Source organism: Danio rerio, chromosome 18 (genome assembly GCF_052040795.2).
Source record: "Danio rerio strain M-AB ecotype USA chromosome 18, GRCz13ab, whole genome shotgun sequence".
NCBI lineage: Eukaryota > Metazoa > Chordata > Actinopteri > Cypriniformes > Danionidae > Danio > Danio rerio.
Genome location: NC_141038.1, coordinates 24,815,485 through 24,833,284, shown reverse-complemented (window position 1 = coordinate 24,833,284; position 17,800 = coordinate 24,815,485). Strand labels below are relative to the sequence as shown.

General features: G+C 35.9%; 1 protein-coding gene across 44 annotated transcripts in view; it reads right to left on the bottom strand.

The window, feature by feature from the left end:
- mef2aa (myocyte enhancer factor 2aa) overlaps positions 1 to 17,800 on the bottom strand; it is a 169,736-nt gene that overhangs the window by 16,338 nt on the left and 135,598 nt on the right. For 22 of the 44 annotated variants that reach the window (XM_087291526.1, XM_087291531.1, XM_087291535.1 and 19 more), the window contains one exon: positions 3,652 to 3,839. In XM_087291526.1, coding sequence (XP_087147652.1) covers positions 3,652 to 3,839 — 188 coding nt within the window. 44 annotated transcript variants of the gene reach the window in all.

Below are 17,800 nucleotides of genomic sequence, written 5' to 3'. Positions count from 1 at the left end.
TCAAAACAGCAGAAGCCGTTACTAATTCACCAATGTCACTTTAGAGCTAGTACGGATGCTGATATATCTTGACTATATCACGGCTATCAGCCAATCAGATCATATATACATATAAGATTTGAAGCAAATGAAGTTTTGAGAAAAGTTTTAACAACATTTAAAAACATTAAATGAGAAAAGTGGTCACAAAATCTGATATTTTATACCATGAAAAATCCCTGTAAAATCCTGGAGGAATGTAAATACATCTTTTAATATATTTTAAGTAGGGCCAGACTAAATCTGTGGACATTTTTTTGCTATTTCTGCTTTGATTTTTGTAAAATCAAAAATCAGCAGATTTATGCGGAATGATTTTGAGAGTAGCATAACTAAAAACTTAATGTATAAAATAAAAATAACGTGGGCCTGATTTTAAGTAAAGCTGCTTCTAATATATTTAATTTGTAATCTATTCATCACTTACAAGATAAAATGACCTGCAAAATCATGAAGAGACTTAATAACATATTTTATTACATTTTAGCTAGTGCTGTCCATAATGTGTATCTATTATCTACAAATAATAATAGTATCTATATATAATTAACGTCCATCTAGGAGCTACAATACTTTAAAAATTGCACATAATTTTAAACTAAGCATCAAACTTGACAATTACATTCAATGCAGGATAACATGACATAGGGGAACAGAGAAAACTAAATAGTGCAAGTTGTTAGTGGTTTCAATATGCAAATCAACTTTGAAATCCACAGCTTTTATATTTTTTTAGTTTCAAGAATCTAAAAAAAAGTGTTAATTCTCATCATTTGCATACATCCCTTTGTTCAGCTGACAGTGCGAAGTTGTACAGTATTGAGGACTCTGAGCTTTCTTCTCAGTGGTGCGGAGCCAGTGCTGTCTTAATACCAGCACTCAATCAATAACAGTGGGGAGACACGACAAGGGCGACAAGATATTATCTGGCTCACACTCTGGGCTTCTGATTAAGCCTTCATCCCCACTCTGTCACACTGCGATGTGATTAATTTAATACCATTATGTTCTAATGACAGCCTGTCTGCAGGCACACTCACAGGCCCTGCCTTAGTCTCTGTCTGTGGCAGTTCATTCATACACACACACACACAGAAAAAGGACATTCGCCATATACAGTACAGTACGCAGATATGCCCAAATGAATAATCCTCTGGGCTTCTTACTACTGATGACTTCAGATGCCACGAGCTTGGCGTGTAAGATTTGTTTTGATTCGTGGTGGATAACCAACTGTACTGCTTCCAGATGCTGGCATGCTTTTCCATACACTCGCATACATATGTATATTTACGCTAAGCTAAGAAACCCCAATGCTATTTCGCGAACACAGTTCTGTGAAAGAAACCCTAGTTGCTTCTGCAAATTATTGACTGTATTTAAATATAATAATAATAATCTTTTTTTGCGCTTCTCATTTTATAGTTTAGTGATTAATGAGGCTGACAGCCGGGTGTAGCCTCAGGTGCTGAATGTGGCCAGAGCTCTCTGCTCCTTAATTATAATCATTTGAGAGGCCCTCTAATTTCTAGATGAATAATAGAAGGAGTGAGGTTACCTGGATCTCAGATATTTCGCTCTTGTGTAACTGACACTGTTATTTCACTCATTTAAAGGGGTAGTGCATCCAAATATGACAATTCTGCCATGTTCTCACCCTCAACCTGTTGTAAACCTGTTTGTGTTTCTTTTCTTTAAGATATTTTGAAGAATACTGAAAGAAAAAAATTAACAAAAGACTCAGTGCGCCTTCAAAACCAACCCAAGCTCGTTCGAAACGTACCGCTATGTACATTTCTTGAGAGCGCTAAATACATCCCAGTAGCACTTTTTTTTTTCTTTTTTACAGTTTTTCCTTTCACAAATTCACCATAGGCTGCTATGTACACATTTTTTCAGACCTCAAATTTATCTTGCGAGTGCCATTCGCACCTGCTGTTCTCACGTACATCCACCAGAGGCTGCTGTTGACTTACTGACTGATTGACTGACCCACCCTCCTCTTCCCTAAACCCAAGGGCATAGAATTGGCATGAACGGAGGGGACATGTCCCCACCAATAATACAATTGCCTTTAAAGTAAAATATTGCTGTCAACCCTTTGTAACCTAGATGTGCTCAAAGGGTTAAATCCATAGACATAAATAATAGATAATAGGGATATAACGGTTAAATTGTGTCACATGCCTCTCTAAATTTCTGTACATTTATACCTCGTCAAAGCTAAATTGACTTTTGCAGCATAGAACATGCTTCATTAATTGTTACTTGTGTTATTAAGTGTTTAAAACGTTTATTTATGTTTTGAAAAGCATGAAACAGAATTTGTGCTGTTTATACATGTGCTCTGGGGGTCGTACGTCCCCATCAATATCAAAAGCAAATCTACGCACTTGCCTAAACCCAACCAACATTGTTTTAAAAAGCACCGTTTGACCAAAACCACCCACTTCCCTAAACCGAACCGACAGTGTTTTAAAAAGCAATCCAGAAACAGAAAAGCCTGATTTTTACCACTTTTTCAAACGTTACCACATTATCACCGTTATTTCATTGTTTATTTTATTTTTTGACTTCTGTTTTTGTCGTTTCTGGATTTTCTGGAACCGTTTTTTACCGGACACAAACCCCATTGTTGTGGGCAACTCCTCTCTGTGTTTCAAGTCCGCCGACATACTTGGCAAACTGTTAACAGTGTAAAAGTCGATCATACTGAGGTAAGTGGTCATCTGGTATGTGTGAAAAGGCATAGTGTCATACTGCCCCATAGCGTTCGATTTAAAGGCGAAATGCAGCCAGACGTGCTTCTGACTACATATTTTGTGATCTCCAAAAATGTATATAGGGGGAAGTTTTCAGAATGAGCCTATGTTGCTCAAAACAAACCAATAGGTGAGTGGACAAAAAAAAAATTACAAAGTATTTGCACACTCCATCAAAAAGACATGAGATGAAGTAACAAGAAAGTTACTCTTAATAAAAAAACAGCAAAAGTTGTTGACCATTGTTACCATGGTTAGCTTGGCATTGAAAATGGTCAACATATGACTGAAATCCTTTCTCTTCTTTATCTATTTTCATTTCTCTTGTGTATTTTTGAATTCTGAGAGAGTGCAGACTTATTATATATATATATATATATATATATATATATATATATATATATATATATATATATATATATATATATATATATAAATAATGATTTCGGCATTCATCAAATGATCTTCTTTTCTGTTCAAAATGGAACCCCTCAAGGGTTAGTAAATATATTAATACTAGCAATAGTACTTTTTAGAGCTTTTTTATGTGATTTTAAATATTTCTTAGCTTTTTACTATCTTGGATTTGTTTTTGTCTAGTTTGATGCATGTTTGTATCTTTAACTTCTATACTTTTTATATGTAAAGCACTCCAAAATGCTACTTTTTAAGGTGTTATGTAAAATAAAGTGTATTATTGTTCTAATAAATGGTGAGTAAATGTTGATTTTTGAGTGAACTACTCCTGTTAAGACCACACTCAAACTCTTGCTTGTGCAGATCCCAAACATTGATTTGGAACAGCAGTTTAGTGGATGTGCGCATGCAGAATCAATTTATTCTGACTCACCAGGGGTGGCATCATGCCCTTGCTGGATGGGGGGATGACGACTCTCAAGTCTGGCTTGCGGCTGCCGATGCCCATGTTGCCTCCCGGTGGTGGCGGTGACTTCGCAGGCATGACTTTACCAAGTCCGTTCCCGCTGGGTGTACCCAGAAGCCCCGGCGAGCCCCTCGGGTTAACGAAGCCGTTTCCTGCTGAGACACACATAAGGGCGGAAAGCATCAAGGGATTGTGCTCTAATCGACCAATCCCCAACAGCCATCAGTTGATCGGACGACATGCCATTTCCCAGCTGCAGACGTGGCATCTCATAGCACGCAACGTTAAGTGTTCCCAACCCTCTGGGAAAGTTGTAATAAGACTCTAGTAATTATCCCGCACATTTACGAAAATAAAACATAAATTTTGAAATTGATGAGCCTTTGGTTGGGTTGGCGTACAATGGCGTCAAAGCTGTCTTTGTGTGTCCCAGGATGAGGAAAGCAATTCAGTTTAACAAATGTAGTGTGACTTGAGCTCTTTAAGAAGGAATGGCTAAAGTCATTACAACTGAGTGCAGCCATTCACAGCTATCAAAGGCAATTAAAGTGCCATTTTGGAGAAGAAATCTAAAAACTTTGGTGGGGTGTCAACGGTAGGTTTACATCCGCTGAACTTTACCATCCCTAGTTTTAAAATCAACTACAGCTACTTTTATTTGGAACTTTTTACAGCAAAATCTGCATGTTAAATGTTAGCACATGCTGCAGTGACCCCCCAAAAAAGCACAATGAGAGCAAAACGAAGTCACCGAACGTCAGTCTGCAGAACATCAACAACAAATAGTGAAAGGTTTGTGCGTGAACTATATCATCACACGAGAACGAACAGGCTAATCCATCAAGTCTGCACCTGACTGACCTCGCACCCGTATACTATATATATATGGTGGGTTTCTGGTTTCATGTGAACGTCATAGCTTTACAAAGATGTCTTTCTACCATCTGCTGGCCCACATTGTTAGCAAGTTCCTTCACACAACCATCTGAAATATTCTCTAACAATCATGGGTCATTTACCCGCACAATGTGTAACCTCCGAAGACAAACACAGGAATTACAATTGGCCGGTGTTCAAACCCAAAAGCACAATCACCCCTAAGGTCTCCATTTGAATGTTTTCTCTGGACGCTTTGAAAAAATGCTGAGCAACTAAACAACAACCACAAGGCAAACAAGTGCAATGTCTTTTGCTTTGGAGAAAAGGTCCATTTCATTTCCATTTGCTTGGAACTGTGCATAAAGTGCGATCTCATTTCCGTGTGTTTTTCTCCATAACAGAAGCTCGATTAAATGTTAGTCATGGTGCTTTTTCTGCCCCCCACCCAATGCTCATTTCCTGTGGGGGCTTTCGGTTGGGACAGAAAAAAAGAGAAAGAAGGCCATCAGCAGAGAGGCAGATTTACTGTGTCTCTTCTGACACTTCAAAAAGTAAAAAAAAGAAAAACTGTTCACAAAAAGAAGACAATAGCTACCTTTCTATCCACCTATTTCATGTGCATTTTAAAAACGCCAAGATGTACATTTCTAAAATGCCCATAAAAAAAAAAAACATCCCAGCAGGCACACAACATAATAAGACGCTAATATTAGGTTAGATTTAGGTCAAGATGTCAGGTGACCAAAATTCTATGTTTAGTTTACGTCTAAGGACAACATTATTTTGACGTACAATAATGACATCAAATTACGTTGATATTCGATTGATTTTAGGTTGTGTTGCAAAGTGACCTAAATCCAATGTTTGATAGATGTCAAAGTAACATAAACACAACATGATTAGAAATTAACATTAGGTTGATTTCAGTTTGACTTTAGGTTGGACATTGGACATTTACGTCGACCTGATGTTGGGATCTGACGTCAACCTGATTTTCATTTCCAAACAAAATCTGACATTGGGGTATGTTGGTGTACAACGTCAATATGATGTCATGTTGATGTCCTGTGCCTGCAGGAATATATGCATAACTGAGTAGAATAAACTTTTTTTTTTTTTCGATAACAAAAGATGCACTTTATCTACAATGAAAACACATTTAGAGAACAAATTCCAGTATGCGCATTAAAAAGTTTTGTGAATTTGTTATAAGAGATCATGTGATGATAAAAATGTGTGTGAATGAACAAATTCAGCAGGTTGACCGCACTGCAAAACATCTGAAATATTGTTTTGGTCATTTTAAAATGCCAATATTAGTGTTATTATATTATTAATTACCCGCAGAATTGTCAAGAGTGTCTGTGCTCCACATCTGATGCCTTCAATTACCACCACACATTCATTGCGTTCATCGGCAGTTAATCAGCAAGTGACGATTTTGTTCTCTTTGACTTCTTGGATGAAAACGCTGCTTTATTCGCACATCTTGCAATATTCCAGTTAAATTACATTTAATTTGTCTCTTTGAATGGAAACATAGCTAATGTGAAATCGGTTCCTGTATCTTACATAGTTGTGGGAAATAATTCCACAGATTAAAAGTTAAAGTAAGATACTGTAACAGAATACCGGACTGGCATTTTAATAGAATATGAGTTATTTTTAGGCTATTGAGAGAGAAAGAGAGAGAGAGAGAGAGAGAGAGAGAGAGAGAGAGAGAGAGAGAGAGAGAGATTTACATCAATTGTAAACAAAAAACTGTGATTTTTTTGGCTATATAGAGCACATTTTGCAAAAAAAAATACTGTATTTGTATGGCCTGTAACATCTTATTAATTATTAATAATTACAAAAACATCCATTTGAAAATAAGAAAAAAGACTGGAAATGCTCACAGTTCAACTTTTTATAAAATATATTTTTATGGAATGAAATACAGTTAAAAGAATTGATCAAAGTGACATATAAAGTAATGATGCTAGCACACAGCATGTTGATGGAAGTACGCTATTCACCAGGTTACGTCTCAGTTGATTTACAAGAATCTAGATTGATAGTTGAAGCTAAATTTGCATCAGTTTTGTGTGCTTAACAAAACTCAATGAATATCACCCATCTAAATTGGATTGACAAACAAAAGCACATTTTTGTGGGTTGTAATTAAAAACTTGAGCATGACAAATTGTCTGAGAACAATAAACACATTTAACTGAAAACTTGAAACTTGCCAAGTAGAACATTAACATTTATTCATTTTGCAGATGCTTTTATCCAAAGCATCACAGAAAATGAGGACTAATTTATCAAAAGTGGAAGTATACCCTGACTGTGAGTTGCCATTTTATTTTTTCTGAATTAATAGCCTTTCTGTCATTATTAGCTAGGCTGTGTATTTTGTTGCAGTGGAAGTCTCCTAAACCCCCATCTTCAATGGATTAAAGACGCCTTAAAAAAAAAAAGTAAGAATAAAATTTAATGTTGTCTTCAGTTTAGTGATCAAATGTTCTAACACTTGGTTGCCATTTCTGGAGCATGTTAAATCTCTGAAAGTTGAAGCAGTTACTGTAGAAAGAATGGTTGCCCATCTTGCACTATTAGTCTGTACCTTCCAGATGAGTACTAGTTCTGATATAGCACAAGCATACAACTCTTTCTTGACATAAAACCAAGTTTGAGGAACATGCCACTACCCAAGCTATTCAGTTTAATATATTTTCCCCTTTTTCTCTTTTATTTTTTGATTTTCTTTTTTCTTTTATTATCATTATGTATTTTACTTAATATACATGCCAACCTCCACTTTCAATACTGGCCTGTTTATATGCTTAAGTTGAATGCACATCATATTTTGTTTATGCACATACAATATGAGGCTTATAGTGTGGTTTATTTTTATTTTTTAATCAAATTTGTACTGGGGCGACACGGATGGAGCTGTGGGTAGCATAACTGCCTCACAACAAGAAGGTTGTTGGTTCGAGGCTCGGCTGAGTTATTTGGATTTTATGTGTGGAGTTTGCATGTTCTCCACGTGTTCTCGTGAGTTTCCTCCAGCTAAATTGTCCGTAGTGTATTGTGAGTCAACTAGAGTGTATGGGTGTTTCCCAGTGATGGGTTGCAAATGGAAGGGCATCTGCTGTGTAAAACATGCTGGATAAGTTGGTGATTCATTCTACTGTGGCCACCCCTGATTAATAAAGGGACTATTTTGACATATTAAAAATTATAATATAATTGGAATGTATACATTTGCAAAGACTTACTTCTATTACAAAGTGCCGATCAAATGATGAATTCCGAATATTGTAGAAAATACATGTCGCCATAGAATTATAAGGTTATATCTGACATTTTTGTCATATTTATCATTGTCATAGTTATTGACATATTCTTATTAAACATTTACATTATGGGATGTGCCTCTTTATTTAAAAAACAAATGTTACACACATACTGTTTGCAATGGATTGCAAAAACTTTGAAGTTTAATATGTCAAAATCATTCAGAACCCAGATAAAACCTTATAATTCCAAGGTGACAATATATACATAATCTTAAAATTGCTGCAAGAAATTCATTATGTAACCGATTATCAAATGATTCGAATCGAGAAAAATGCTACTAATAAAAAAACAAACAAGTATGCGTGATTTAGCTTTTGCCCAGCACTGTAAATGTTTATTCGACTGACTGGAAATTTATGACGAATATGCACGCTTTAGTGTGTGAATCTGAAGTGAGAGGGAGGCAAATATCTTGTAATTACTGTAAAAAAGCACAGCGGCAGCGCATTACTCTGATAACGATCAAAAGGAGGGAGGATGATATCATTAAGTTGAAATGCTCCCAATTTCTGAAAAAGGCGCCTGTTCTCAAAAAGGCGGAATGTGTAACTGAGGCCCTACTGAGACATAAGCTGCTCTGATTCGGAGCTGCAACCAGCATGCCCACCCCTCTCTCGTTCTTAAAAAGCCCCTCATTGAATCCTCTCATACCCAGCAAATTGAACCCGGTCTAAATGAACGCACAATACTGAAGAGTAATGCCTTATTACGTCGCTGTCTCGAACAATACCGCTTACCCTCATAAAATAAGTCTCTCTCTCAGCTCTGAGTAATGTATGATCCTATGGGAGTGTGGTTACATAATGACCCGCTTTTACAAAACAAATCATTTGTTTCTTTTCAGAGCAAGGCTGATTTGATAAAAAGCACCAGATAAGTCCTAACCATTTATAAGTCGTCATTACCTTGAGCAACACGGTGTCTTCAAAGGGCCAAAGTATGCATGAATGAGGAAAGACTAATGGATTTCAGAATCAAAGCTTCGCCTCCCTAATAGATTAAGAGGAACAGAGTCCAAATTCTAATTATAGTCTTAATTAATGAGGCTGAACAGTACCTCTTTAACGGATGCAGCCATATTGTTTTGGCTCCGGAAATCATGCACAGGAACAATATGAGCTGGGAAAGGAGTTCCAAGTGCTGGTGCCAAAAATAATCCAATTCATATTTAACTTGGAAAGCCCTTTTGTACAAAAAAGATAAATATCACTTCAGTACCTCAAGATATAGTGAAGCACCTGGCAGATAAATGCTTTTTAAACAAACACACAAACAGGGCTTGTAATTGATCCGTTTTGATGAAGATTTATTTTCCCTTTTTTTAACAAACAATATTATATGTTTGTTCTTATGGGTGGAAGTGTTACGTACTTGTGTTGTTTGTACACTGTCTGTGTGTCTCTCTCTCTCTCTCTCTCTCTCTCTCTCTCTCTCTCTCTCTCTCGTTGTTCTCCTATACCTGCTTAATTTCCTCAAGTTTTGTTTATTGGTTAACCCATCCGTCAATTATTTCCTTCCCGGTGACATCACTATGATGTCATATCCAATAGGCCAAGACCACCTGGCATAAAAGCGCGCGCCAAACTACTCTCCAGCCCCATTGCCTCCTGTTTCGATTGGTGTGTTTATTGCACTGGATTCAAAGTAAACCCAGTCTAACTGTGTATTCTGTTGTTTCCCGTTTATGTGTGTTCACGTATCCGTCTGCTATTTATACCAATTCGTTTATCTGTTAAATTTATTTGTCTCGTTGTTTACAAGGCTTGGACAAAGCGGACAGGTAAGCAGGTCACATTACATACATTTTGCAACATGTAGGACTGCTCTTATGTTTACGACATTAGGAGCGAGCGCCCTCCCTTGTACTTTTTGGATATAGTAGTATAGTTAGGACTCGGAAGAATCTTCGTGTGTTTATTATTTTCTTTTCATATGTTTAGAAGTCAGATGTTTCTGAGGAGTAAGACATTGTTTGGGTTTTGTTCTTTTCTTTTCTTTTCTTTAGTGCCGCCCGCGTCCCTCTGCAGCTCTCTGGTTTTCCCCCATCTTTGTGTTTGTATCAATATTGTATATATTGTAAATATATTTTTTTATACTTTTCTTTCTTTTTCTTTATTTTTGATTAATTAGTTGTTTTTGTTCACTTTGGGAAATAAAAGTCACAGTTTTGATATATTTTCGTTCATTGTCTTTTGCACTTCACTCACTGTATATATATATATATATATATATATTTTAATTGTACATATATCATAGCAATTTAAACTACCCCTTTAAAATGTAAGGAACTTTGACTGCATTTACTCAGGGTATGAATGTCTGAGTGCAGTTAAAGCAGCCCTCCTATGAATCGTCAGTCACTGATATTGCCCCCGCCAATGTGAGTTCGAGACCCCTGCCCTAGACTAACATCAGGAGTTTGTAACAGAAATATGCATTTTTAAAGGAGAAAGGTCTGATCAGCCACAAAAAATTAACATCAGTGCACAGCACACTTTGTCGTACTCAATCTAAATTCTCAAAGATTGGCTCATGAGATTGCTAATTGCTGCTCATCAAAACACAAATGAAGTATTTCTGGATCCATTACGTTTGCATCACTTCCTCTTTGTGCATGATCACGCATTGTGAACTTCAGCATAATCTGTAAAGCTGAGAGCTTGCTCTTGCCAGCTTCAACAAGGTGTCTTTAACACATCGTCTTGTAGTGCCAAATGTATTGCAGTGCACTAATTGAATGCGTTGGATCTGCTCTTCTAATGTATCAGCCACACCTCCATGATCCCATGACGAAAACACCTCTAACTTTACAAGACTTCACATTGTTTGACTTTAAATTAAATTAAGATGGTTGCCAAACCAACCACTTAGTTGCTGTTAGAACGTGCTGGAAACACAGTAATTTAGCTCTTTATTATGAAAAAACACAAGGTCTTGACATGTTGCCGGTTTTCCCTTTCTGAAGCATCTTGGGCTGACTTTAGAAGTGTCGCTGTTAAGATGAAGATGGTCGGAAAATCTCTTGGCTCAAAGGAGACTGTGCACAAAGAATCAAGGACTATAGTTTACCTTTTGGAGCTGTGAGCTCTTCAAACCCTAAGTGGTTTGTGCTGGGCTGTCTCCATTCTTTCTTTCACACACACACACAGAACCTGCGCTTAAGAAAAGAACAGATGCTGAAGTACGCTGGGACAACTGACAAAAAAAGAAATAAATCTGGAGAGTAGTGTCTGCGGTACTGATAATGCTCAGCTAGAGCTGTCAGTGGCTTCATTCAGGCTTAGAATGTATGAAACTTCTAACTTTTCGAAAATTGTATTTGAAGGCAATACTGAATACAACTCTACACCAAATACAACAGTAATACGGAAAAAGTCTACTGTGATGCACAAGGTGTGCTCAGGTGTATACTATACTATAAACTACATAAATGAGAATTGGTCAAGTTAGAAATAATTTCACTGAGAAATTTCATATTACTTCTATAGATCAAGGTCTGCAACCCCGAAAATAACAATGCCAGTGACTCGCAACCTCCAATATCCTGAGGTGCTTATAAATATATAAACCTTGCACACAGTGGTGCACACAATAGGGTATATGCGGAAGTATGTGGAAGGACTTGTAATATGTCAGTAACCTGGGTCAAGTGCTTCCGGTAAACTGTATACTATTACAAAATCGGTGCGTTTAAGGTCTGTTTTCTTTAAAAATCAGCAATCTCCACTCGCTGGGTGGTATCAGATATAAAGTGGTCTCAGAATGTAAAAGAAGCACTTCATTAAATTATATTGTTCCCTGCCATGTCTTTAGAACATGAACATTTATTTTACCCCAGTATATTCAATGGAGCTTCTGCGCTAGCCTGCTAATACTGACGGGCATGTGCGTGTAAAAGGCTTTTCTACTCGTTTTACAATTAAACAACTAAATGAATGCTGAAATCTATTTAACTGATTATATTTTAATTACATTACAACATCGATGCTGCAAAAAGAACTTTATAAAATGGAAAAAGTCACGTTAACCATTCAGCAGATAGTTTATCAGTATGGGAAGAAACACTAGCTTATACCCTATAGGTCCAAGCTTATTAATTGTTTAAACGTGAGTGGTTGCCATCCAGATTAAACTTGATTCTGCATCTGACGCAATTGCTGTGTCATTAAAATAACATAATCACCAAAGGAGTCGGCAAAAAAAAAAAAAAAAAAAAAAATATATATATATATATATATATATATATATATATAAATGTTTTTTTATGTATTTGTATGTTGTTGTTTTTAATATAACTATTATCTAAATTATTGGTTAGATATGGTAATTCTATTAGTTTAATAAAATGAATTAGATTTTTTGGAAATCACCAAGTAACTAAACTTTTTAGATCATAAAAACTGCACGCATACACTACTTTGACATTTGGGAACTCCATCAAAGAATAATAATGAATTATTATACGTATCTTAGATACTTATTAATTTAATATAGATTCACACAATAAATAAATACATAATATTGATAAATAATGTTAAAAGGTTATTTGTGTATTTAATAACATATTTAATTTGAGCATCTAAATTTGGTTAAATAAATGAACATTTTAATTAATGAAAATGAGTTGTTCAGGCAAGTCATTTCACTCTGCAGCCTTCTTTGAAACACCTCTCAGGCAGTTAGCTCGGGCAATCTGTTTGAATGGGGAAACATCAAATTCTCCATAACTGCTCACCAAATTTACGACTGAATTTCATATTAGAAATCACCGATAAAATTAAACAACAACTGTCCATTCAGTCATTTATAAACATTAAAATCACACAAAATATGCAGAAACTCATGCCTGGTCCAAACACTTCCCCCAGAGTATTGTTAGTCTATAGCCATCAATGATTGGTACTAGAGGGTGGGCTTTTTTCACCATATAGCAATCAATGATTGGCTCCTTTTTCTAGTAGGGAGGGCTTTAGTCACCATATTGACAGTTCCACTTTTCCCCATTCAAAAAGATACGAGTGACATGTCTTGTGTATTCTAGAGTCTTTGCTTTCAATTAATAATGCATTAGTAAATGTTAAGAAATCCTGTTTATTCTTAGTTCATATTGTAAAGTGTGACCTACATAATACATCTTATATGCACGTTATTCAAAAAATAAAATATTTATTTAAGTTACTTTATTAACTACTTTTCTTACGATGCTGTTTTGATAGTTGTTAAAACCGGGGGTTGATTTTATTTAAAAAATAAAAGATAAAAAAATATTTTGGAAAGATATTTTTTCATTAGATCAAATCAGATTGTTTCTTTTTCATTTTGCATCAATAGCAAAACAGTGCCAATTCTTTGTGAGTCAACAATGGAATTTGGATAATTTGACAGAAACCGGGCCTTCTGAAAAAAAAAAGTCAACAACACAAATAAAATCTGAAACGAAAATGATCCGAAAAGCAAACATTCATCTGGAGCCGTGCTGAGCTTCCATATCAGAGAGAACTCTGCGAGCAAACCAAGCCATTTTGTTTCACAGCGCTGATGATTCATCCTGACCTCCAGCAACTGCACATAGTTAGGTAACACCGAATTGCTCCGAAAGAGAAAGAATTGTGCTACAACACGAGCCTGATATTTCACGAACAAAAAGATTCATTTGCACCCCAGCTGGGCATGTCAACATGATGAAAAAGCTTGCTTTCCCTGAAGAGGAGAGCCGGTGTATGTGCTTGGATTAACGCTTGGATCCTCTTCGCCATTCCTTTGGCTTAACTGGAGATGGGAGCATTCCTCTGAACTCATTCAGGCAATATGAGGTCGCTCTACACAGGGGAGAAGCGCAGAGGAAGCATTCCTGCAGGCTCTGATCTGAGATGTCCCTGCTATCTCAGTGCCTTCTGCTTGTGAAAAATCAGAAGTATGCAAGGAATGGCCATCTGACAGGAGCGCTGAAGTGGTTCCTCTCCAAGGCAGCCATGCTGGTCGAGGCTGTTTGGAACAAACAACAGCTGCACTATGCGATCAGAGAGCCAGAAGCTGTACTATGTGACCACAGAGCCAAAGGCCTGAGACCTCTGGGCACACGCGCCTCGCCACACCCCATTAATGCCCCTGTCAACTAAGCAGTGCCTTAAATACTCTGGTTTTTAGACCCAGACAAAAGTACACTGCAAAACATCAAATAAAATTATAAAATCAATAAGTCATGACCACAGATGCTTTTATGTTACTTAACGTTATTAAATTATTATATTTTTTTAAGTTACACAATGAACTCAGTTTAATGTAATGTATTACATTGATTCAACTTTAAATATAGGCAGAGTTTTACAACGAAGCCGTATGGATAAAGATAGTAAATACATTTTACACAGTTTACGGGTAAATAAACTACATAATACAACAGAATATTAAAAGGATATACATATGATATACATACTGTATATACATTATACATATGACCCAGGTATTTACCAAGCGGCAACCTCCCGCTCTCCCTCGAGAAGCTAACACGGAAGTAACTGAAACTGCAATTCATCGACTCGCCTTTACGAGCTGGCTCCAAGAAATCCAGATGTTCTCTGACTGCCATGGTAAATTGGCCAATTTTATAGCTAATAAAAATATAAATACAGCCTGGTACAAATAGTTTTGGTGAATATGGCTAATTTTACCCTTCATGACAACTGTGAGTGGGGTGATTTGTTTTTATAACTCATCCATTTCGTTTATATCAAGTTTTATTATGTCTGCATAATTAAGGGCGTGGCCACTTGAGTGACAGCTATGTCTCTCTGGTCGTGGTCATGTCACCTTAGCTGATTTCAGCTGATTAGTCGCTGAACTCGACATATACAACATATTGTTGTTTTGTTTTATGTGGCTTTACAGTCAATTGCCTTTTGGATTTATTTCTTTCATTTATCAGATGATATGGCATGCTGTGTGCACTTAGTTGTGCTCACAAACCGTTTAAGCAGCCTCCGTTTCCCAGGTGAGTGAAATTATATACTTATATACCATATCTATAAATGTATTTGCTTTACTTAAGATAATTTATCATTTAGAATTTCCTTTAGAGCTGTAATGCACTCCAGAACCTGACAGATTGATTAGCTGTAGGCTCTAGATCAATCATCTGAAACATTGTCATACAGTGTTATGCCTGGATTTCATCAATAGCCTTGCATTTACTAACACAGACTACAGTAGAAGTGTTTGGAAGTAATTAGCATTTTCAAAGCATTTTTCTGTAGAAAATCATCATAGAAACAATGTTTAGTGGCTCAATGTGTTACAACAGTGTTTTTACTAAGTGTTTAGTCAATAAAGACTAAACACTTTATTGATATGGTATACAACCAAGCACATGTTGTCAGAACACAAACGAGTCACAGGTATTAAAGTATTAAGCGTTTCTCCCAAAGAAAAGCCTGTCTAAGAAAAATGCTAGCAAGCATTTGTAGCTCCACTGATGCTCCGCCACTTTGCCCTGATTTGGTGACCCCCTGTGGATGCGATGACTTGCAAACAAAATGGCAAGGGTTTTCACCACGCCTACTTGGTACTTCATTTGCTTTCTACAGAAACCTATGGGTGACGTCCCGGATACTACATCCATAAATTTTACAGTCTATGGTATTTACTCACCCTCAAGTGGTTCCTATTCTTTTCTCAACTGAACACAAACAAAGATATGTTGATAAATGTTGAAAACTGGTGGCCATTTATTTCTATAGAAAGAAAAAATACTATGGAACTATGTAACTGATATAACTAATGAAATATAATTACTATAACTGATAAAATATATATTATTAATAATTATTATATATATTATATAAACTATATTTTATAAATACTATGAAAGTCAAGAGCTACCAGTTTACAGCATTCTTTAAAGTATAACCTCATGTGATCATTAGAAAACAGAAGCACAGACAGGTTTGTGCAGGTGAAAGGGTTGAGTAAATTATGACAGAATTTGAAAATATAACTGATTCATTATTTTTATTTTTTAAATTAACAATATACCAATATAAATTAACATTCATACATTTCTTTCCCAAATTCAACACCAGTGATGCATTCTTGGATTAGTGATGATAGAAAAGATGGCAGTGTTCCCATGGGTGGCACAGGGCACAGACCCTGCATACATTCACACAATCCATTTCTCTATCACTCATCGCAACAGTTTCACGGGACTGCGCTCCTGCTCTTTCCAAGCTATACTTCGCTTCCCCCTCTCACTTCTGCTGCTATCTGTGCCTAAGGGAATATGTCTTTACATCGGCTTGAAGTCAAAAATGGAAGATTTATTTTAGTATTATGCAGTACAAGTCAAAATCATCAAATGAAATGAACACATTAATTTAATATGTTCTTTACATGAAGCAATATTAAACATTATAATAATTATAATAATCATAATAATAGTAAATTACTTTATTGTAACAATAAAATGTAGTCAAGATGTTTAATCCAAGAGTCATTTGATAATATTATTACTCTAAAGGATCACAATACAGCGCCTAAATGCACATTTATTTTTTAAATCTTTGCCACATTTTAAGGAAAATTTTATACAATTGTTCTACTTTTTTTTTCTTTTCTTTTTTAAACAAACTTTTTGAAGTATTTTACTTCATATATACTGTAATCGTACTGCATATGTGACCCCAAATTATAATATTACTTATTTCATGTATATTTTGATATTTTGTTTATACAAAAGATTTTTTGAATACTTAAGTTTTTGCATTCTAAAATAATGTACTTGTACATAAAATCTGTTTTGTCAGTTTAACCAAATGGAAAACCCCAAAATGAAGCCTTAGACCCACATACACTCAGCGGCCACTTTATTAGGTACACGTGTCCAACTGCTCGTTAATGCAAATTTCTAATCAGTCCATCACATGGCAGGAGCTCAATGCATTTAGGCATGTGGACATGGTCAAGATGATTTCCAGCAGTTTAAACCGAGCATCAGAATGAGGAGCAAAGGTGATTTAAGTGACATAAAACATGGCATGGTTGTTGGTGCCAGATGGGCTTGTTTGAGTATTTCAGAAACTGCTGATCTACTGGGATTTTCACGCACAACCATCTCTAGGGTTTACAGAGAATGGTCTCTATCTATCGATGACTACTTCCAGTAGAATAATGTGCCATGTCAAAGTGTGAATCATCTCATACTAGTTTCTTTAACATGACAATGAGTTCACTGTTCTCAAATGCCCTCCACAGTCATCAGATCTCAATCCAATAGGGTACCTTTAGGTTGTGGTGGAACGGGAGATTTGCATCCTGGATGTGCAGCTGACAAATCTGCAGTATGTGTATTTTTTTTACATTAGAAAAATTACTATTGCTTTCATATTGAATATTTATAATTTTTAAAAAATATTTTTATGTATTCGTTTGAATGTCTTTACAATCTTTTTTCAAAGTGTTTTTGTTTTGTTTTGTTTTGTGTGTTTACTTACTGCATTTTGTACCAAATCCTGATGGCATCATTAATCTTCATGTAATAAAAAAAAAATCCTTTAAAATATTGAATTCCAATCAGAAAGCTGTACACATTTGTTCCACTATGATATTGCTCTCACAGGCTAAGCTCCGGGTGTCATTTATATCTAGAGACATCCTTGTTTCAAATCTCTAAATATTGATTTTTAAGCGATACTCTGAACTACAGTCGCAAAGGGACTATGTTAGTGGGGACTGGCTCATAAATGTCTGACAATTATTAAAAGACTGATGAGAGGCAACGGGTGCATAATAGCGATGAATTCAGCTCCATGTTACTGAAAAAGTACTCAGAGGTATTCATTACCAAAAGCTTGGAGTGTTATACTGTATATGATCTCACAGGACACTCAAAAGC